This window comes from Labrus bergylta, chromosome 15 (genome assembly GCF_963930695.1).
Source record: "Labrus bergylta chromosome 15, fLabBer1.1, whole genome shotgun sequence".
Taxonomy (NCBI): domain Eukaryota; kingdom Metazoa; phylum Chordata; class Actinopteri; order Labriformes; family Labridae; genus Labrus; species Labrus bergylta.
Genome location: NC_089209.1, coordinates 847,742 through 870,513, shown reverse-complemented (window position 1 = coordinate 870,513; position 22,772 = coordinate 847,742). Strand labels below are relative to the sequence as shown.

Sequence of the window (22,772 nt, the reverse complement as noted above, 5' to 3'; positions counted from 1 at the left end):
CTGACAGATTTAAAAGTTATTCAATTAATGTTAAACACATTTATGACTGACATTATGCTTTTATTTTGAAAGCGGCTCCTCGACACTTCTCCTTGCCTTCAGAGGGTAAAACGCGCAGGCGCATTAAGAGGAGTCTGACGTCATGCTGGTGGTATGTACAAGGACCAGCAGGGGGCGCTGCAGCAGAGGGGGCAAACTGTACTAATGATACAAAGTAAATAAAACAGATTTAAAACATAATTCAACTATTCAAAATGAATTTAATTATTAAATAAAATAAATTATCAGCTGATGAAGTCAGAAAACATCAAAGAATAATAAATAGTTCAGAGTATATTTACTCAGATATATAAACACATATTAAACCTTTGATCAGTTTTTACTCTTCAATAAAGAATCTTTCAGCTCAGTGTCGTGTTCAGAGACATTTTTTATCAAAAGTCAAACTTTAATATCGTTTCTTTATTATGTACAAGTTAAAAAAAATATAGACACAGGCGTCATCTGGAGAGACATTTGTCTTAAGTCTGGACCCCTCGGACCCCTTCTCTCCAGACCGCTGCGTCTCGTCCGTCTCGGGCCAGGTGAGGAGCAAACACCACCTCCAGCCTGCGGAGGGCGCTGTGCTGATCGCCCTGAGAAACGCTCCCCTGGAGACGCCGCAGCATCAATCGAACCATCACCTGATTGGCCCAGGCCAGACCGAGAGCTGGAGACACGCTGGAGGACAGAGGGCTGAAGGGAAAGGGTTAAGAGTCACATGACCTGAAGAAACCGCCGCCATGACACTCAACGAGAAACATAACGTCAGACTGAGAGCAAAAAACTCATGTTACCCCAAAGTGTCGTCTGAGCCGCTGAACATATCCGTCACCTGAAACACACACGAGTCAAACGAGTCACTGACACGAGTCAAACGAGTCACTGAAACGAGTCAAATGAGTCACTGACACGAGTCAAACGAGTCACTGAAACGAGTCAAATGAGTCACTGACACGAGTCAAATGAGTCACTGACACGAGTCAAATGAGTCACTGAAACGAGTCAAACAAGTCACTGAAACGAGTCAAACGAGTCACTGACACGAGTCAAACAAGTCACTGAAACGAGTCAAATGAGTCACTGACACGAGTCAAACGAGTCACTGACACGAGTCACTGACACGAGTCAAATGAGTCACTGACACGAGTCAAATGAGTCACTGACACGAGTCAAATGAGTCACTGACACGAGTCAAATGAGTCACTGAAACGAGTCAAACAAGTCACTGAAACGAGTCAAACGAGTCACTGACACGAGTCAAACAAGTCACTGAAACGAGTCAAATGAGTCACTGACACGAGTCAAACGAGTCACTGACACGAGTCACTGACACGAGTCAAATGAGTCACTGACACGAGTCAAATGAGTCACTGACACGAGTCAAACGAGTCACTGACACGAGTCAAACAAGTCACTGAAACGAGTCACTGACACGAGTCAAATGAGTCACTGACACGAGTCAAATGAGTCACTGACACGAGTCAAACGAGTCACTGACACGAGTCAAACAAGTCACTGACACGAGTCAAATGAGTCACTGAAACGAGTCAAACAAGTCACTGAAACGAGTCAAATGAGTCACTGACACGAGTCAAACGAGTCACTGACACGAGTCACTGACACGAGTCAAATGAGTCACTGACACGAGTCAAATGAGTCACTGACACGAGTCAAACGAGTCACTGACACGAGTCAAACAAGTCACTGAAACGAGTCAAATGAGTCACTGACACGAGTCAAACGAGTCACTGACACGAGTCACTGACACGAGTCACTGACACGAGTCACTGACACGAGTCACTGACACGAGTCAAACGAGTCACTGACACGAGTCAAACAAGTCACTGACACGAGTCACTGACACGAGTCAAATGAGTCAAACGAGTCACTGACACGAGTCAAACAAGTCACTGACACCAGTCAAACGAGTCACTGACAAGAGTCAAACGAGTCACTGACACGAGTCAAACTTGACCAGTCAAACGAGTCACTGACAAGAGTCAAACGAGTCACTGACACGAGTCAAACTTGACCAGTCAAACGAGTCAAACGAGACCAGTCAAACGAGTCACTGACACAAGTCAAACGAGACCAGTCAAACGAGTCACTGACACCAGTCAAACAAGTCAGTGACACCAGTCAAACGAGTCACTGACAGGAGTCAAACGAGCCACTGACACCAGTCAAACGAGACCAGTCAAACGAGTCACTGACACCAGTCAAACGAGACTAGTCAAACGAGTCACTGACACCAGTCAAACGAGACTAGTCAAACGAGTCAGTGACACCAGTCAAACAAGTCAGTGACACCAGTCAAACGAGTCACTGACAGGAGTCAAATGAGCCACTGACACGAGTCAAACGAGACCAGTCAAACGAGTCACTGACACCAGTCAAACGAGTCAAATGAGTCAAACGAGTCACTGACACCAGTCAAACGAGCCACTGACACGAGTCAAACGAGTCACTGACACCAGTCAAAAGAGTCACTGACACCAGTCAAACGAGTCACTGACACCAGTCAAACGAGTCGAAACGAGTCAAACGAGTCACTGACATGAGTCAAACGAGTCACTGACACGAGTCAAAGGAGACCAGTCAAACGAGTCACTGACAGGAGTCAAACGAGTCACTGACAGGAGTCAAACGAGTCACTGACACGTGTCCCACGAGTGGGGGCTGACGTGTGTGTGTGTTACCTGGTTGACACACAGCACAGGTGTGTTGTGCTCCTGGCTCAGCTGATGAAGTTTGGAGGAGAAGCTGATCAGCTGTTTGTTCCTCTCCAGCCAATCAGATGGCTGGAACTCACACCTGAACAGAGCCGCCACAGAGTCTACGATCACGAGGCGAACCAGACCCCGAGTCAGCAGGAGGGGCACCCGGTGAGTCACACACTCCTGGAGAGAGTCCTGCGGGTACACAGGGGTCAAAGGTCACGTGGTTATCGACCAATAAGTCAGACCAGGCGGTGGATCAGACTCACCAGGTCGGCGGCGTGCTCGATGTACACGTTGTTGCTGAACTCGATGGAGTTGATCAGAGACTCGGGGACGTCTGAGCGCAGACTCGACTGCTCTCTGATCAGCTGCTGCAGGCGACGACTTGGAAACGAGTCCTCGGTGCAGATAAACACGGCTCCTACAGATTTAGATATTATATTATTGATCCCTGACTCTGAAACCTGGTTGGTGTTGCGTTCACTGACCTGAGTCCAGCCCCCCCTGCTGGACAGGGTACTGTACTGACAGGCAGAGCTGCAGAGCCAGCTGAGTCTTCCCCGCTCCGCTCTCTCCTGACAGCTCAGTGACGCCCCCCACAGGAAGACCGCCCCTCAACAGCTCATCGAGGACCGCACACCCCACACTGAGTCTGAGAGAGGAGGGGTCATCATGGAGCAGGAGGGCTACACACACACACACACACACACACACACACACACACACACACACACTTAATTCACGCTGTGACATCACTCTGAGTGGTCCAATAACTCAGCATCCTGACCTGACCTGTGATTGGACGATGTCGTCTGCAGGCGTTGGCGGCGGCTCTGAGCAGCTGCTGGACATCAGAGCGAGACAGACCGAGCGTGTGCAGGTCCTGACCGCAAGACAACACGTCCCTGACAGACCGCAACTTAGCTGTACAAAAACAACAACTACAGGTTACTATGGCAACAACAGAAAGAACAACATGTGGAACAACAAACAGCCGAGAGCTGTGAGACAGGTAGGTGAGGTGTGAGAGACAGGTAGGTGAGGAGAGAGAGACAGGGAGGTGAGGTGTGAGAGACAGGTAGGTGAGGTGTGAGAGACAGGTAGGTGAGGAGAGAGAGACAGGTAGGTGAGGTGTGAGAGACAGGTAGGTGAGGAGAGAGAGACAGGTAGGTGAGGAGAGAGAGACAGGGAGGTGAGGTGTGAGAGACAGGGAGGTGAGGTGTGAGAGACAGGTAGGTGAGGAGAGAGAGACAGGTAGGTGAGGAGAGAGAGACAGGTAGGTGAGGTGTGAGACAGGTACCTCTCCTCACGGCTGCTCTGATTCTCGGGTTCAGCTCCAGCTGCTCCATGTCCATCTCCCCGCCGAGGACATGCTGAGTCCCACCGAGTGTTATCAGAGTCCCAACGAGTCACAGAGAGAGTTATCAGAGTCCCAACGAGTCACAGCGAGAGTTATCAGAGTCCCAACGAGTCACAGAGAGAGTTATCAGAGTCCCAACGAGTCACAGCGAGAGTTATCAGAGTCCCAACGAGTCACAGAGAGAGTTATCAGAGTCCCAACGAGTCACAGCGAGAGTTATCAGAGTCCCAACGAGTCACAGAGAGAGTTATCAGAGTCCCAACGAGTCACAGAGAGAGTTATCAGAGTCCCAACGAGTCACAGCGAGAGTTATCAGAGTCTCACCGAGAGTTATCAGAGTCTCACCGAGTCACAGAGAGAGTTATCAGAGTCCCAACGAGTCACAGAGAGAGTTATCAGAGTCCCAACGAGTCACAGCGAGAGTTATCAGAGTCTCACCGAGAGTTATCAGAGTCTCACCGAGTCACAGAGAGAGTTATCAGAGTCCCAACGAGTCACAGAGAGAGTTATCAGAGTCCCAACGAGTCACAGCGAGAGTTATCAGAGTCTCACCGAGAGTTATCAGAGTCTCACCGAGTCACAGAGAGAGTTATCAGAGTCCCAACGAGTCACAGCGAGAGTTATCAGAGTCTCACCGAGTCACAGAGAGAGTTATCAGAGTCCCAACGAGTCACAGAGAGAGTTATCAGAGTCCCAACGAGTCACAGAGAGAGTTATCAGAGTCCCAACGAGTCACAGAGAGAGTTATCAGAGTCTCACCGAGAGTTATCCGAGTCTCACCGAGTCCCAACGAGAGTTATCCGAGACAGAGAGTCTTGTTGTTGTTTAGAGTCTCATGGCGGTCTGTCTCTGTAGAAACTTGAGGAACAGAAAGTCTCAGAGGATCACAGGAAGTCCAACTTCATCCCAACTGTTTCACTGCATCGAATACCCGCTCAACATTAAACGTCATCACGAGGCGCCCGGTGAGACCATTATCCGGGTATGTTGGGGTTTAACGGTTAACGGTTTTATTGTTAAACAAGGTCTCTATTTACTTATTTTTAAGTTACAGCTTAACTATTATTAATTATTTTTATATCTTTGACTGAATAAAAGGTTGATTATGAATTATATCTGCATTTATATTAAATTATCGTCGGTCAAACAACCCTGTAAACTCCAAAGCGAGTGACGTCACTACCATGCGCCGCAGGAAAACAACAACCCCCTTCCAAAACAGTGATCAGAATCTATTCTCTAATCGATATCTGGTCTCCAAACGATTAAACAGGATTTAAAATATCAGTTTTAGTTCAATATAAGGGGAAAATATAGATCCGAAACAGGAAGATGAACCTAACAGGAAAATAAATGAAGAGTCAAACAGCGCGTCTCTAAACTGCACTGTATTGTTTTCCTCCTGAGATCTACTGACGGTGAGTTAATCTAACGACTAGTTACTGACAGATAAACTAGTTAGTGACAGATAAACTAGTTACTGACAGATAAACTAGTTACTGACAGATAAACTAGTTAGTGACAGATAAACTAGTTACTGTTAGAGATAAACTAGTTAGTGACAGATAAACTAGTTACTGACAGATAAACTAGTTACTGTTAGAGATAAACTAGTTAGTGACAGATAAACTAGTTAGTGACAGATAAACTAGTTACTGTTAGAGATAAACTAGTTACTGTTAGAGATAAACTAGTTAGTGACAGATAAACTAGTTACTGACAGATAAACTAGTTACTGACAGATAAACTAGTTAGTGACAGATAAACTAGTTACTGACAGATAAACTAGTTACTGACAGATAAACTAGTTACTGTTAGAGATAAACTAGTTACTGACAGATAAACTAGTTACTGACAGATAAACTAGTTACTGTTAGAGATAAACTAGTTACTGACAGATAAACTAGTTAGTGACAGATAAACTAGTTACTGTTAGAGATAAACTAGTTACTGTTAGAGATAATCTAGTTACTGTTAGAGATAAACTAGTTAGTGACAGATAAACTAGTTACTGACAGATAAACTAGTTACTGTTAGAGATAAACTAGTTACTGACAGATAAACTAGTTACTGTTAGAGATAAACTAGTTACTGACAGATAAACTAGTTACTGTTAGAGATAAACTAGTTACTGACAGATAAACTAGTTACTGTTAGAGATAAACTAGTTACTGACAGAGATAAACTAGTTAGTGACAGATAAACTAGTTACTGTTAGAGATAAACTAGTTACTGACAGATAAACTAGTTAGTGACAGATAAACTAGTTACTGTTAGAGATAAACTAGTTACTGACAGATAAACTAGTTAGTGACAGATAAACTAGTTACTGTTAGAGATAAACTAGTTACTGACAGATAAACTAGTTACTGACAGATAAACTAGTTACTGTTAGAGATAAACTAGTTACTGTTAGAGATAATCTAGTTACTGTTAGAGATAATCTAGTTACTGTTAGAGATAATCTAGTTACTGTTAGAGATAAACTAGTTACTGTTAGAGATAATCTAGTTACTGTTAGAGATAATCTAGTTACTGTTAGAGATAATCTAGTTACTGTTAGAGATAAACTAGTTAGTGACAGATAAACTAGTTACTGTTAGAGATAAACTAGTTACTGTTAGAGATAAACTAGTTACTGTTAGAGATAAACTAGTTACTGACAGATAAACTAGTTACTGTTAGAGATAAACTAGTTACTGACAGAGATAATCTAGTTACTGTTAGAGATAAACTAGTTACTGACAGATAAACTAGTTACTGTTAGAGATAAACTAGTTACTGTTAGAGATAAACTAGTTACTGACAGATAAACTAGTTACTGACAGATAAACTAGTTACTGTTAGAGATAAACTAGTTACTGTTAGAGATAAACTAGTTACTGACAGATAAACTAGTTACTGTTAGAGATAAACTAGTTACTGTTAGAGATAAACTAGTTACTGTTAGAGATAAACTAGTTACTGACAGAGATAATCTAGTTACTGTTAGAGATAAACTAGTTACTGACAGAGATAATCTAGTTACTGTTAGAGATAAACTAGTTACTGTTAGAGATAAACTAGTTACTGTTAGAGATAAACTAGCTACTGACAGAGATAATCTAGTTACTGTTAGAGATAAACTAGTTACTGACAGAGATAATCTAGTTACTGTTAGAGATAAACTAGTTTGTGACAGATAAACTAGTTACTGACAGAGATAATCTAGTTACTGTTAGAGATAAACTAGTTACTGACAGAGATAATCTAGTTACTGTTAGAGATAAACTAGTTACTGTTAGAGATAAACTAGTTTGTGACAGATAAACTAGTTACTGACAGAGATAAACTAGTTACTGTTAGAGCAGACAGCTTGTTACCTTTTCATAAACTACATATGGTCTTTGTAACATAGTTACAGCAGCAGGCTGATGATTTCCTGTCTTCACGTTTTGTTCTCAACGCAGATAACGAGATTATGATCTGAGTTAATACTCTGCTGTGATTGGCTGCTGGGTATCCATTATCTCAAACCTTCTAACTGTAACTCTACTTACTGTTCCTCAGATAAAACTGGTCATTGTGCTAATTTGAAACAACATGTGACAATATTTTATAAAAACCTGAGTTAAAGGAGCAGTATGTAACTCTGACCCCTAGTGGTTAAAATGGGTACTGTAGTCTAAATTCTAAACATCATAGAGAGCTGTCTCTCCCCCCCTCTCTAGAGTTGATGCTCACTCAGGTCACCATGTGGTGGACTCTGAAACTTCAGTGTTTATCCAGCTCTGCATGGGTCTGTAAACCTTTCTGTGTTCTAACCTCTCTCCATTTTTCAAAAGCATCTCCAATATTGATCCTAGTTTGAGCACGTTTCTGCTCGTGGAGCTTATTAGAAACATGCAGAATACAGATTACTAATCAGTCTTTTGGTTAATTTACCAGCTGTTGTGATCTATGATCTCCTCTAACCCACAGGCTGTGGTGACCTCTGACCTCCACCATGAGCTCCAGGTGTGGTACCTGCGGGGGGTCGGAGATCGATGTGGATCAGGCCCGGGGCAGTGCTGTGTGCACCAGCTGCGGCTCGGTCCTGGAGGACAACATCATCGTCTCTGAGGTCCAGTTTGTGGAGGGGACGGGAGGAGTGTCGTCGGCTGTGGGACAGTTCGTCTCTGCTGACGGTGAGAGCGAACGTCTCAGGGTGTTTGGGAGAACGTTTACAGAACATTCATTATTAGACGTTTAGGGATTGTTCATTAAAAGAACATTCTAGGAGACGTCCGGTTCTTCAATAGAGTTAATCATAAGCCGTTCTTTAAGACTTGTGAATTATGTTCTTCTCAGAATTACTGAGCTGCCTTCTTTCTGAATGGAGTCTGGTTCAGGGTACTCTGTAACAGTAATTGAAAGCAGTCGTTCTTAACTGGTGTGTGGGGGACCAACAATGGGTCGTGGAGCGGTTTTCAGTCTGATGCTTTTAGAATCAGTTTTTGTTCTGTCACACTTTCTTCCTTCTGAGGTCCAAACAGCTCTATTCGTCACTGACTGAATCTGAGTGGTTGAATAATTTGGGTCACGATTCCTGTCGGCTGTGGTGGTGGGTCCTCCTCAGACTCGACCAGTTAACCACTGGGTACCATGTTCGGTCGTTGGGTGTTCTGCAGGGACAGTTTATCTTTATCTTTAAGGATGAGAATCTTTAACCAAGCCTCGTACAGAATGTCTCAGTGATACTCTGATCATGTACTGACTGAACTTCAGGCTCCCATGATGTGAACTCTCAGTATTTAAAGTACCCAAAGGTTCCCACAGACACACACCTCATGAAACAGAAACAGGTCTTATACAAACAGAAGCTTTATTAAATCAGACTCTGCAGACAGAGGTTCCTGTTCTTCATCAGCTGATCTGTTTACCTGAGAGGATAGACACACGTTCACATCCGAACAACAAAAACAACAACAGACTCAGCTTCTGAAACAAACCAGCTCAGAGGCTGGCACTTCTAACATTTACTTTGAACAACATGTCATTACACTTCATATCACAGTTCACCATTTCAAATGCAAACATAGACATTATATGTTTTTTTACATTTTTAAATTCTATTTTATATATTGTAATATCTTATACTGTATTATTTAAGTTGTTGCTAGTTCTGCTTTATTTCCTTGTTAATTGTTTAGCACCAATACACCAAGTCAAATTCTTTGTATGTGTAAATGTACTTGGCAATAAACCCTGATTCTGATTCTGGTTGTGTGATTAAAGATAAATCACTTCAACCTGAAGTAAGAACTTCTATTGTGGGTTGTTTTTATGTTTTCTTTTGTTTTACAACAGATTCTCAGTGATTTCTAACAGACCATGTTCAGTCCAGTGTTTGAATGTGTTCTGTTTACCTCTCATGATGCCGTTGTGAACACTGGATCCGTACTGGCTGTGCCGGCTGCAGTCAGAACTGGTGTGGATCTTCTGATGTGATCCTGAACCACTAGAACCATTCAAACCCATGTTGGAACCAGTAACCCCGGCTGCCCCTGCAGCAGGTCTCCTCTCCGAGCTCCTGGTGGGATTGTTTGGTTGGTTTTCAGGACTGTTTGAAATGTGTTGAGCAGATACGCCGAGGAAGGAGGGCCGACTGGTTCCTCCTCCGGTTTCAGACTGTATGCTGGGGTACTGAAGGTTCTGCTGTTTGGGCTTCTGGTCGTTTGGGAATCTTTCCTGAAGGCCAGAAAACAGTCTGACTCGGCTATGAGACTCTCCTGAGAGTGAGGAGGAGTTTAAAAAAAACAAACAGAACAAAGTAATTATCTTCAAACTGACATTATGGCTAACTGCTAAGCTAGCTCTGTGTGATATGCTAGGCCAAAAACATCACCATCTTCACCTGGGTCAATAAGGAAAGCAGGAAGTACCTGTTGGTTGAATGACCGTCTGCTGGGGTCCTTGCTGGGTGGTCACTTGATGGACCAGATCTTGCTTGTTTTGGGACCAATAGTTAGAGTCGATCACCGCAGATTGATCCGGCTGACCTTGGACACCGTGGTACATCTGTTCTTTCGTCAGTGTTGGGTTCTGCACACGTTCCATTCTCACGTCTGAACCTGCGAGTTCAGGAGGATGTTGGGACGTCTGGTGGTTCCCATCACTTCTCTCCGCAGTCAGACCAGTGGCATACATTGAGGTATTGGGTACTTGTTGGTTTACAGGTTTCTGGTTGAGTTTATGTCCAGAGGAGACTAATTTGCTCAGAGGTTTAACTCTAATTTTCTGCACTCCAGACCGACTGCTCTCGGTGTTCCTTCTTTCCAAGGAACCGGGTCTTTCTGGGTTTTGGTTGGGCTGACTGGTTGAAAGAGACGATGCTGCAGTGTTCACACACCTCCCCCTGGCAGGGATGGGGTTTTGGGACGTTCTGGGCTTCGTGTTAGACTGGATATATTTCCTGTTTCTGCTGGGCAGGAGGACTTTACTGCTGCCAATGTTGTGGAGCTGAGTGCCTAGAGAAGGATCATACTTGCTTTGAGGCTGGTTTCCTGGTACCTCTTCAGGTTTTGCCATTTCTTGCCCACCACTTGAGTAGCCGGAAAGACCTGAATCCAGATTGGCCACATTATATTGGGTCAGTTCTTGCATTCCAGGAGGACTCTGCAGGTCTTGATTGTTCTGGATCAAACCTTGTTGATTGGGCTGGTCCCATGTGGGGCGGGAGGGCCACACCACCTCACCTGAACTCTGCTCAGTGCGTCCCCAGTTAGCTTCTACCTGTCCAACATCAAGAGAACCCGGGACCTTGCTGGAGGAAGTGGAACCTAAGGCCAGGTTGTCCTCAGATAGTCCTGGATTGTTCTGTGGATCTTGTCCTGAGCTAAAGCTGTGTGTGTCGAGGTTTGACTGCTGGACACCGTGGTCTGGTAAATTGTTATACCTAGGAGGAAAGTTGCTGAGTTGGTCTTCAGTTGGTGATCTGAACACAGGTTGTTCCTCAGTCTGGGACATGAGACTGCTAGCAGGAAATGAGACCTGCAGGGGGACTTCCTGAGTACTGATGGTTGGGCCTTCATGAGGAAGGAGGAGGTTGAGGTTTGGAAAGTTTTGGAGGTTTTGGGGGGAGTAGAGCAGCTTGCTTTGTCCTCCGGGTACTGTAATGAAATGACTGGGACCTGGTTTAGGTCTTATACCATAGTGGGGCGGGTCACTTCCTGCCTCAGGAGTTTGGTGGACCTGGTCTGTTGGGGTGTTGGCCTTGTTTCCAGGAGCCTGAAGCAAACAGTCTTTTGCCGGAAGTTTATTATCTGAGTCTTCTGGAAACAAAAGGAATTATGATAATGTGAATCAAACCAAACTGGATTTAATTGATGGATAATGACTCAGACTGGGACCTTTAAGGCTCTGGAAGATTTTGACTGAACCAAATCCTGGAGTGTCTGATGTGAAGATCCTGTCCACAGACAGTCTGTTGACTTGGCTCAGTGGATAGAAGCACCTCACGGTCAACCTGTTGAGTTAGAATCAGTTATTTATTAACATGAGAGGTTCTTCAGAATGTGGCTCTTTCAGGTCAGATGAGTTCTTACTTAAACTGAGATTCTCTGGAGATGAAGTTAGGTCCATCAGCAATCATCTGTCTGTCATGGACGACTTCATTCTCATAAACCATGTATGAGTCCCCGGCCTGTAAAAACATCCTCAGCTGTCAGAAGGTTCTCGGTCATCCAGGTCATTCAAAGAGGGACTCGAAAGGAAACTGGACCTGGTCGAAGGTGACCGGGTGAAAACGTCCACAAAACCTTCAGTGAAGTCCAGTTTCCTTTTGAATCAAGCTTGGAACATCCTCAGTTACTAAACTGAACCACTACACAGCCCTGTTCTAAACTCTGCTTTTATATGAACAACATTTCCAGACCGTTGATTGGCGGTTATAGGGATATTCCTATCGACTAATTTCAAAGCTATCAGTCCTTTTCTAGATCTACACACTTTGAGATGCTAACCATCCACTGTGCTGGATTACATCCTGGCAGCTGAGCCAGGAGATAATACCCAATACCCCCGACTAGTGGCAGTAGGCTGCATTACAGTCTAGACATTGGCCAGCCTTTATAAAATATAATGAATTAGTTTACCCAACTAGTAATTCTGATGCCAACTTTAACTGTTTAAACAGCTAATAACACATCTTTAAACAAGACTTTCTACAGGTGTACGGAGATGTCAACCAGGGTCCAGAGGTGGGAAGAAGCCATGAAGGCAAACACTGTTTTATTAGCATCCAAACTGATTATGACAAAGTGACTGGTCTGCTGTTTTTCACTGTTACTGAGTTGTACCATGACTCTGGTCCCACACGAGTTAACGTTGAACTCAAACAGGACTCTGGACCTGTCCATCTCTTTGGGTCTACAGGTGGGGTCCAGAAGAGTGGTTCTTTCAGGCTGTACTGTAGGCCAGGTGGAGGTTGGAGTGGTCGCCACTGTCATGGTCCCATCTGACGAACAGACTGACACCACAAAGAAACCATGTTAAGGCTCAACATCGAAGTCATCGAGTTCAGTCCTGAAGTTTAGCATTTTGGATTATTCAGGACTAATAAAGAAACTTTAACTGAAGTCAGGTTGGGTACGATTAGCAGGAAAACTGAACTTTAAGAGTAGAGAGACAGTTACCGATCATGTCCTGTGTTTTAAAGAGGCAGCGTTTGGACGTGGATGTCTGGACCTCCAAAGTTTTGGAGTCTCTTAGAAGAAGCCCAAAGGTTCCATAAAAGTTGGACAGGTTGATTTCCTGCAAAAAAACAAAGGTGGTATGGATTAGGATGGTAGGAATGCTTCTCTCAGATTCTTTACTCATTGATCAGTTTAGCTTTTTAACTGAGATTTATATCAAGGGTTACTCAAATATTCGATATTCTGGAGGGACACTGGAGGGCAGCAATCACCGTTTATATTAAAAATGAAAAGTTTCTGTAATAAGACAGGATCAGATCCCAGTCAGTCTCTGGATACTTGTATTTAGTTACCAGATTAAAGTCTTACACCACCACCTCTTGATGTCATTCTCAGCTTGCTGTAGGTTGGGCAGCTTTCAATAATTCACTGTGAAATTAGAAGTTGGAAAGCTGTTGCCTTTCTGCAGCCCTGTGACACATCCGGGTACTCGTACCTCGTAGGTGTAGCCGATGGAGAACAGGGGGACTTCCAGCGTGGTCTTGTGGGGACTCTCGCTGTAGAGTCTGTACCCTCTTTGAGCTGCCAGCTCTGATGTCAGAGGCTCTTGGTCAACACCCACCTCCCACAGACTCTCAGCTCGCAGCGGTCTGACCACACTGAAGGTGATTCCTCCGTCTGAACACTGCGCTGTAATCTCTGGAGGGACTGAAGGAGAACATAAGACGCCGTGTGAATGTGTTTAACTCAACGTTTGCCCTCGAAGGAGAAATCGTCATTGAAGAGAAGGAAGAAATGTTCTCACATGTGTTGGTAACTTGTGCTGTGAGGAACGTGTGGTGGTAGAACGAGTCTCCCTGGGGCATGATGGTCAGAGTGAAGTTTATATCTGCGGAGTACTGCACCACACCTTGACCCAGGTACTGTGTGAAAAAACAGACAGGAGGCCAGAGATAGAGCTTCAGACAACAACAACGATGGTCAGCCAACATCATTTCTACAGAGGGCAAATGAAAATATAGTGCTCATGCTGCACAGTTAAAGCTCCAATCAGTGAGATGTGTAGAGAGTGAAATGATAAAGGTATCTTACTATCTGATCAGACATTAAGGAAACATGCCATGTTGAAGTGCTGGCTTCTCTGACAACATTGCAGCAGCCAGTATGTCCTCCTAACTTTAGATTCTGCTCCCCCACACGGCCGTTTTGGACACCCCACGGTTTTCCAGATATGAGAGCAGTTATCAGGTCAAACCAACAGGTTTGAGATAGAAGTGATTGTACCTGACCTAAAAAGCCTCTGCATGTTTCTAATAAGCTCCACGAGCAGAAACGTGCTCAAACTAGGATCAATATTGGAGATGCTTTTTAAAAAATGGAGAGAGGTTAGAACACAGACCCATGCAGAGCTGGATAAACACTGAAGCTTCAGAGTCCACCACATGGTGACCTGTGTGAGCATCGGCTCTAGAGAGGAGGGGGGGGTCAACTAGACCCACAACCAGGCTAAATTGCCAACCAAATACACCAAGAATGTAACGAGCTGAATAATGGTTAAAAAAAAAAAAAGCTAAAATTTATAATTTATCCATCTTTACAAATCTTCAGTCCGCTGGTCTCGGCCTACGCACAAAACAAGATCCTCTCGCTACATTTAGACTCTGCTCAGGAAGTTAAACTTGAAAGGTTGTCCATCCTGATCCTGCATCTTCATATCAGATCCCGACATACCTACAATACAGTAAACAAACAGACGACAGGGTCTCACCATCACTTGGACGACTGGGTGTTCGAAGAGCAGCTGGAGCTGGTAGGCATGGCTGCCGTTAGCGTGGACAACAGAGCTGATCATGTAGCCTTGTTCAGCGCTCTGAGACAGAAGCTGCTCTCCGTTGATCAGGACTTCCTGTAATGTGGCATCAGCAGGAATGTTTCCCAGGTAGACCCTGAACAACTTGTCATCATTCAAAGTCTCTACAGGAAGAAACAGAAGACAGGGTAAAGACACCAACGGGTGATTAAATCATGAAAAAACAAAACCTGTTCAACTTTATCTACTGAGTCATTGATTTATCTTCTGGTTCAGGAGAGATTTGGATATTTTACCAATATGATGCCTTCCCATTGAAAACTCATTTTACGTATATAAAAAAGGGACAGCCCTAGAGAATCGTTTTCCTGAAATCATTTAAAGTCTTTCTGTGATTTTTTGATCCAGCAGATGTCGCCCTTGAGCTCCAGCATGAAACCAAAACAACTCGCGCTGCATTGTTGTGTTAGCATGCTAATGCTAGTGATCTTTATTATGCTGGTATCTTCACACTGCATGTAAATTTACCTGAAATGAGCGTGATCTAGAAACACAGTTAAGCAGCGAGTACAGTATGTTATTCTTCTTTTCTCTAGTCCCTCAATTAAACAACTTTTATACACGAGGGGAGGAGTCAGCCGGTCGTCCTGGCGATGTAAACAAACTGAAGATAGGACTCGATACTGATTTCTATTACATTTAAGTGAAAAAAAAAATAAAAAAAAATTGCAGATTAAGCCTTTAACATTTCCAACATTATCTCTGTCTGAGTTCGGTATGTTGGTGAAAAATCCAGCCCGTCATTCTGATGTTCTGTCTCAGATGGTCCTGTAGCACCAACAGATGCAGACTGAGGACTTTTCTGGAGTGAGAACAAATACTCACGGTCGAGGCTGAAGGGTGGGCGGCAGATCAGCGGTGTGTCGAGCACTCTGAACGTCCTGTGTTTAGTGTTGATGCTGCTGCCGTCTTCAAACAGCAGAGAGAAGACGTGCTCGTACAGCAGAGAGATCACATACGTCTCCTTGTACGTGTTGTTCAACACCAAGCCCTGCAGAGACAACAAACTCGCTGTCTACCATGTTGACAGCAATCTGTGATTCTGCTGCTTTTGTATCGTGCTGGCAGCGCCTGTTTCTTTCTTTTAAAGGTTAATTTTTGGTCTTTTTAAGAGACAGGACAGAGTCAGAAATCTGGTAGAGAGAGAGAGTGGGGAATAACACGAGCCACCGGTCAGACCTGAACCTGGGCCATCTGCCTAGAGGACCACAGCCTCCACACACACTTGTACTGCCATGCCACCGGCGACCCAAGGACCCGTGTTTTTTGGACAAACCAATGTATCATAACATTTTCAGGACAAAGGGCAAAAACCCCTCCTCTTCAGTTGATTAGAGTCGCATCTCTCTCTCAGTTGAAAATTGTTTAAGTTAGGAACCCCACTGTGCTCGTCAGTGTCACTTATCAAGAAGGAGTAGGACTTCTGATATCAACTAAGGGTTCAAAAACAATGGAGGAGAAACTCATCCTTTTCCTTGCACAGTTTGCTAACAGTCTGCTGCTAATGCTAGGACACGATCACTTTCCACTGTTGTGCTGCAGGATCACTTTTATCACTTTGCTTCAGTAAGTGTCGATAAGAAGTGCTCTGACTCTGAGGTTGTGGACACTGCCAGCACATAAAACAGAGTGGGGGCTGACTTTACCTTTCTGTAGCCCCCCTCCGCCCCAAAAGGAGCCCTGATCTGTACCAAAGATCCTTGTTGGACCAGGCTGAATCCTCCAGCGTTTGCATTGGGGTTATCCAGCAGCAGCCCCTCCACCCCCAAACCAAGGCTCCTACTTTCAAAGCCCACTCCCTCTCCGACCAGAGGAGCCATGACCAGGGGGACCTCCCACAGCAGCTGGCTGCCATCAAAAGAACCTGAATCTGAGGGAGGATCAACAAGCTGACCGTCAGTAACAGTAAAGCACCTCACAGAGACCAGCTTCCTGTTCAGGTGTGTTTGATGGTGGACTTACTCAGTGTGCAGGCCATGGACACATCAACCATCACCATGGTCAGCTTCTCCTTACTGAACACAGAGACCCGCACCACCTCGACAGGGACGCCGTCCATCTGACGGGGAACATAAAAACAAGTCATTGACTCTCACCGTGTCATTTAGACTCCTGAAAATCAGAAACATCATGTTTGAGATCCAACACAGACAGAATCTGTACTGGTTCATAAATATCATTTTCCACACTTACAGTACTCTGGAGAACCATTCAGCATACTCCCAATGTCTACATTTGTAAAGAATCACCATGGAAACAATGAAGGACATGAGTAACACAGATGATGTTCATTTCATCTCTCCTTGCAGCCCAAGCACTGTGGCAGCCGGTTTGACGAGATGTCAGTGAATGCATCATGGATGTTAAAGTCCATGAGGAGTCAGTTACATGTTGGCATGCTCTCTGTCCTGCCATGTGGTTACTCACGGTCGTCAGCTCGCCATGTGGCTGTTTGTACTGAGAACGAAGCACTATCCTCTGGGCAGTGGTGGTCAGGCTGAAGCCCCACCTCTGGGCTTCACTGATGGACATGGAGGACACCTGTCCATCACTCATCAGGACCATCAGCTGCCAGACTGAACTAGCGGTCCTCTGAGCCTGAAAACATCAGAAACAGATTTTAGACGCCGACTTCTGCAGGTCATCCAGGTCTACACTCCCTCCCCCCCCACTACACTCTGCCAATGAAAGGCGTCTGATCCAACCTTCACAACAGGGTCCTAAGTCTCTGACTAGACTCTTCTCCTCTGTCGCCCCCCGGTGGTGGAATGAACTTCCAAACTCCATGTGATCTGCAGAGTCCCTCTGCACCTTTAAGAAAAAGCTAAAGACCCAGCTCTTTCATGAATACCTACTAACTTAATGATGATGGTCTCCATATTATTGATGATGATGATGGTAATGACGATGGTTTTTGTTTGATAACGACGACTTATAAGATGGTTTCTATACTGATTAGAGCTCTCAAGAACTGCCCTCAATGTTGTGCTTTGCCTCTGGTCACTTCCTGTCAGCACCTGTGTGTCCAATCAGACTCAAAGCTGATCGTTTGCTCTTACTGACATTGTTCCCTTTTTTCTAGATCCTTGCTTGTGTTGTTCTTACTCTCTGATGTACGTCGCTTTGGAGAAAAGAGTCTGCTGAGTGAATTGTAGAATTGTGAAAATGACAACTTGAGTCCACTTTGTTTACAATAAAGTGAGTTTCTAGAAGTTACTGCAGGAAGATGCTCACACAAGCTGAAGTCCTCGGTCGCCATGGAAACCAGCAAAGCAACCAGAGGACCCTGCCTACCTAGATGGGTCTTCTAAAGTCTAAACATGTGTTGGAGTAAGAAAGTGAATCTCTCGGACTAAACCCAGATCATCATGAAGATTATATTTAGCATTGTGTTTGTTGGGATTTTACCTGAGAGAGCGCCGTCTGCCACACATGTCCACCTTCTCCCTGCAGTCCTCCACATGACGAGTCTCTGTTCACGTTTACCTGCTCGACATCATCAAACAGCCCTTAAGTCCCACATAGGTGACTGAAACAATGCATCAGGTCACATGGTGTACAAGCTGCTGACCTCCATGTAGTCCTCCTCACAGGTGATCTCTCTGTGAGCCCACATCCCAGAGGAACAGACTGCAGACACAGGTGTGCTGATCCACCTGCCCGCAGCATCCCTCACTATCACATTCAGTGTGAATGTGAACACCTGGTCGTTCTGAAAACACAGAATATATCGTCAGAGCGTCACTGTCCCTGACCCCCAACCAGGAAGTGATACGTGTTGGATCAAGTTTATGTACACATGTGGCTGTACCTGGCTGGAGGTTAAAGAGGGGAGGGGCTACCTGGCTGGAGGTTAAAGAGGGGAGGAGCTACCTGGCTGGAGGTGGAAATAGGGGAGGAGCTACTTGGTTAGAGGTGGGGGAGAAGGGAGGAACTACCTGGCTAGAGGTGGAAATAGGGGAGGAGCTACTTGGTTAGAGGTCGAGAGAGGGGAGGGGCTACCTGGCTGGATGTGGAAATAAGGGAGGGGCTACCTGGCTAGAGGTGGAAATAGGGGAGGGGCTACTTGGTTAGAGGTCGAGAGAGGGGAGGGGCTACCTGGCTGGATGTGGAAATAAGGGAGGGGCTACCTGGCTAGAGGTGGAAATGGGGAGGAGCTACTTGGTTAGAGGTAGAGAGAGGGGAGGGGCTACCTGGCTGGATGTGGAAATAAGGGAGGGGCTACCTGGCTAGAGGTGGAAATAGGGGAGGAGCTACTTGGTTAGAGGTAGAGAGAGGGGAGGGGCTACCTGGTTGTGGGTGAAGCAGGAGAAGTACGAGGCTCTGAAGACGGTGGCGCTGTCTTTCTTGAAACTGCTGATAGTGTAACCACAGAGTGAGGCCAGCTGCTCGCTAATGGAGTGGACGCCATTTTCATCTGTTCATGTTAAGAAATATAACAAGATGAGCAGCATGATAAGTACGATTGTATGTGTCGTGCTTTGACACCCAGCTTGTCTTTGTTTGTCAGGTAAACAGGTGAGCAGGTAGACAGTGTGTTGTAGGCTTCAGGTGTGTACTAGAAGAACTGACCGACAGCCTCGAAGCGTGGCGTCTGTGTGGACGTGACGTGGATCCACAGGTAACGATCCCGACACTCTGACTGAACCACAGACTCTGCAGAACCTGACAACATAAACAACCTAACAGGTCAGGTCAGAGGTCACCAGGTGACAAATCATATTCTCAGTTTAGTCTCTGAAACCGTCAGATGACACTCAAAGACATAAAAACAAACGTGATCAGAAAACAGTTTACCTTCCAGGTGATCTCCAGGTGTTCCTTTTATGAAGCCACAGCAGATTAACAGCAGTCTGCAGCAGAACACAGATTACATTTTTACCTGTTCAGGTGAGCTGTGTGTTACCTGTTCAGGTGAGCTGTGTGTTACCTGTTCAGGTGAGCTGTGTGTTACCTGTTCAGGTGAACTGTGTGTAACCTGTTCAGGTGAGCGGTGTGTAACCTGTTCAGGTGAACTGTGTGTAACCTGTCCAGGTGAGCTGTGCGTTACCTGTTTAGGTGAGCTGTGTGTTACCTGTGTGTTACCTGTTCACGTGAGCTGTGTGTTACCTGTGTGTTACCTGTTCAGGTGAGCTGTGTGTGACCTGTTCAGGTGAGCGGTGTGTAACCTGTCCAGGTGAGCTGTGTGTTACCTGTTCAGGTGTGTTACCTGTTGAGTACCTGTCCTGGTGAGATAAGATGACTCACCGTATGACGAGAGCAGCAGTTTTCATGTTGATTCTCTCTCTGTGGAAGAAGAACCCATCTACAACCAGGTGAGCTAATCACCTGGTTGTCATGGTAACAGAGGAGGCAGTAACAGCTGATTGTGATTGAGTGTGATTACAGCAGCAGGTCCGAAGAACTCCATGTAACCACTACCCGTGTGTGTGTGTGTGTGTGTGTGTGTGTGTGTGTGTGTGTGTGTGTGTGTGTGTGTGTGTGTGTGTGTGTGTGTGTGTGTGTGTGTGTGTGTGTGTGTGTGTGTGTGTGTGTGTGTGTGTGTGTGTGTGTGTGTGTGTGTGTGTGTGTGTGTGTAGGTCCAGTTAAAGCTCCTCTTCTTGGGTCTGGTTTTCACACGAGTGTTGGAAAGGAGTCCAGAGCTCAGACTCTGCAGGGTGGTGAGTACCTCTATCTGTCTGTCTCAGCTATAATCATGTTACAGTCGGCTGGTGCACAATGTTTAACAGAGGGACCAAGATGTACATCTGAGTTAGCTTGATGCTAACACATACTGGAATTTGCCATTTACTGGCTAACAGAATTAGCATAGCTATATAACATACTCAACCAGCACAGTCTTACTTACAGACATGTTTCCTAAACTCTGTGGAGACAAACTTTAAAACATGCTGACTCATTGCCACCAGCAGCCATTGCCAAAGTGATATTTTCAGGTATGATTAACCCTTCGTGTGTCTCAGGTAAGCGTCAGATCCAGCAGCTGGGCAGTCAGCTGCAGCTGAACCAGCACTGTTTGGACACCGCCTTCAATTTCTTCAAGATGGTCGTCAGTAAGCACCTGACCAGGGGACGCAAGACGGAGCACGTCATCGCCGCGTGCCTGTACCTAGTGTGTCGCACTGAGGGGACTCCACGTATCCTAGCAACCAGCAACATGTTGAAACACTGAGATGCTGTGTGTGTGACTGTACCTAAAATTTTAGACGACTCTGTGACCTTTCACCTCCTTAATCAGCATGTTTCAGACATGTTACTGGACCTGAGTGACCTGCTGCAGGTACAACTGACCTCAGGCCTACAGACAGCTGTAGTCCATCTGTTTGTCTGTGTGTAGTTTGTTTGTCAGTCATCAGTCTGTCAGTGGTGTGTCTGTAACTGTACTTCCTGTTTTCAGGTGAACGTTTACATTCTGGGTAAAACGTTTCTTCTGTTGGCTCGTGAACTTTGCATCAACGCTCCAGCAATCGGTGAGAACTTAAAATTTATTTTTTCACTCATAACTTTATTTAAACTGTGTTTTCAGATAAGTTTACCCGTGTGATATGTAACCATGGAAACAAACATTCACAGTCCTCATAATAAACAGAGTGAACGTCTGTTGTCCGCTCTGAGGTGATCATGTGACAATCGAAAATCTCACTGAACATGAATTACCTTTTTGTTTTTAAAGAGTTTATCTGAAGGACTCAAAATGTGCATTTATGGAACTTTATTTCCCGTGAGCCACAGTCATCTTAAAGTTAAAGTTTTAATACCTTCAGACTGTATATAATAAGGGCGTAGTCTCAGTAACTCCCATCGATGGCTTAGAAGCTGGCAAAGAGATTGAGCATTTTGTACCAGGCTGTAAAGAGACTCTAGTGGACAGTGGAGGAACTGCATCTGTAAAGTTAGACATTTTAACATGGAGCTCTATGAGGACTGACTCACTGCAGGAGACAGACTCTAGTGGACAGTGGAGGAACTGCATCTGTAAAGTTAAACATTTTAACATAGGGCTGTATGGGGACTGACTCACTGCAGGAGACAGACTCTAGTGGACACTGGAGGAACTGCAGCTGTAAAGTTAGACATTTTAACGTGGAGCTCTATGGGGACTGACTCACTGCAGGAGACAGACTCTAGTGGACACTCAATGAATTGCAGATTTCCGCTGGGGTTCATTTTTCAATACCGGAAGTCGTCGTTAAGTGTGTTCCTTAGTAACACCGAGTGGCAGCTGTAGGAAACTACAACTGAAAATATTTTATTATTTTTATATTAAAGAAGCAGCAACACGTTTTCACTGTCCGTCACTTCAACTTTAATGTTCAAACACAGAAACAAATCAGCTTCCAGCTCTTCTACAACAGCCAATCAGCTTCGAGTTCAGGGCAGCAGTCCCATCAGAGCTCGTTGGTTGTTTGTTCTTTGATTGGTCAGAGTCCTGGTTCTGGTTCAGCAGTAAAAGACCACCTCAGGGATCTGCCCCCCCTGCACCCCGGTCCCGTTGGTACTGTCCGAGGAACACTGGAACTGGAAGGTCACTTTCCCACACTGCACCTCGGTCATCCCCTCCTGACCAAAGTAACTCAGCTCGTTCCCGTCCAGGACGGCGCTGACCGTGTAAAAGGTGTCCTGCTCCACCTGGACCGGATGTTCGAACCACACGGAGAAGGTGCTGCTGGACCCGTCTGACAGGAACTTTGTGAGATTCTGGGCGAGGACCGTTCCCTGCCTCTTCAGCTCGATGGTCACGCTGTACTCGGCCTTCCCGCCACTGGACCCGTACAGCCCCAGTCCGGCCAGAAATATCCGTCGGTCCACTGCGAACTGGATGCTGTCGCAGCGACCCCTGTAACGCCACTGGTTGCTCCGGTAGGCAGAGGACTGGAAGCGGTGACACCTCTGCGGCAACAGGCCGGTCCGCTTCCCCAGAGGGAACTCCAGTGTTGGTTTGTTGGAGGCGGTGAACCACAGGAAGACATCACGAGTCTCCTCCAGCGTCAGGACGTCCGATTGCGCCGCCCCGTCTGCAAACTCCTGCAGCGTCATGGAGGGGATCCGGACCAGGTACAGAGCCTTACCCAGAACCACCCGCTGGTTCCTGGGGGTCACCGCCAGACCCTGACGCCGACACTCAG

The 22,772-nt window shown here is 45.6% G+C and overlaps 4 protein-coding genes across 6 annotated transcripts in view; 1 reads left to right on the top strand and 3 right to left on the bottom strand.

Moving 5' to 3' along the window:
• Positions 1 to 412: 412 nt before the first annotated feature.
• Positions 413 to 5,064, bottom strand: xrcc3 (X-ray repair complementing defective repair in Chinese hamster cells 3). The gene is made up of 7 exons (XM_020625989.3): positions 4,063 to 5,064; positions 3,555 to 3,686; positions 3,251 to 3,448; positions 3,029 to 3,183; positions 2,742 to 2,954; positions 837 to 874; positions 413 to 735 (listed from the first exon to the last, which is right to left on the bottom strand). The coding sequence occupies exons 1-7, from the start codon at positions 4,115 to 4,117 to the stop codon at positions 522 to 524; spliced, it is 1,005 nt and encodes a 334-aa protein (XP_020481645.2). The 5' UTR covers positions 4,118 to 5,064; the 3' UTR covers positions 413 to 521.
• Positions 5,065 to 5,292: 228 nt separating this feature from the next.
• brf1b (BRF1 RNA polymerase III transcription initiation factor subunit b) overlaps positions 5,293 to 22,772 on the top strand; it is a 28,550-nt gene continuing 11,070 nt past the window's right edge. The window contains exons 1-6 of the mRNA XM_020658960.3: positions 5,293 to 5,540; positions 8,083 to 8,288; positions 20,226 to 20,306; positions 20,610 to 20,783; positions 20,895 to 20,926; positions 21,044 to 21,116. Coding sequence (XP_020514616.1) covers positions 8,108 to 8,288; positions 20,226 to 20,306; positions 20,610 to 20,783; positions 20,895 to 20,926; positions 21,044 to 21,116 — 541 coding nt within the window. The 5' untranslated portion in view covers positions 5,293 to 5,540; positions 8,083 to 8,107. The remainder of the gene's footprint in view (positions 5,541 to 8,082; positions 8,289 to 20,225; positions 20,307 to 20,609; positions 20,784 to 20,894; positions 20,927 to 21,043; positions 21,117 to 22,772) is intronic.
• On the bottom strand, positions 8,943 to 19,969 carry LOC110003394 (uncharacterized). 3 transcript variants are annotated; one of them, XM_065963574.1, is made up of 20 exons: positions 19,894 to 19,969; positions 19,444 to 19,499; positions 19,219 to 19,311; positions 18,936 to 19,063; positions 18,218 to 18,358; positions 18,055 to 18,132; positions 17,074 to 17,244; positions 16,609 to 16,705; positions 16,293 to 16,516; positions 15,472 to 15,637; positions 14,545 to 14,750; positions 13,582 to 13,699; positions 13,273 to 13,484; positions 12,777 to 12,894; positions 12,441 to 12,610; positions 11,688 to 11,785; positions 11,493 to 11,608; positions 10,026 to 11,414; positions 9,510 to 9,872; positions 8,943 to 9,023 (listed from the first exon to the last, which is right to left on the bottom strand). In XM_065963574.1, exons 1-20 carry the CDS (start codon positions 19,917 to 19,919, stop codon positions 9,007 to 9,009), a joined length of 3,987 nt encoding a protein of 1,328 aa, XP_065819646.1. In that variant the 5' UTR covers positions 19,920 to 19,969; the 3' UTR covers positions 8,943 to 9,006. The 3 variants fall into 3 exon arrangements, with proteins under 3 accessions (XP_065819646.1, XP_065819647.1, XP_065819648.1); XM_065963575.1 differs by having other exon boundaries at positions 10,026 to 11,411; XM_065963576.1 differs by lacking the exon at positions 8,943 to 9,023 and having other exon boundaries at positions 9,740 to 9,872; positions 9,998 to 11,414.
• LOC109979866 (BTB/POZ domain-containing protein 6-B) overlaps positions 21,929 to 22,772 on the bottom strand; it is a 4,242-nt gene continuing 3,398 nt past the window's right edge. The window contains exon 5 of the mRNA XM_020628549.2: positions 21,929 to 22,772. This exon is cut by the window's right edge and continues 347 nt beyond it. Coding sequence (XP_020484205.1) covers positions 22,087 to 22,772 — 686 coding nt within the window. The 3' untranslated portion in view covers positions 21,929 to 22,086.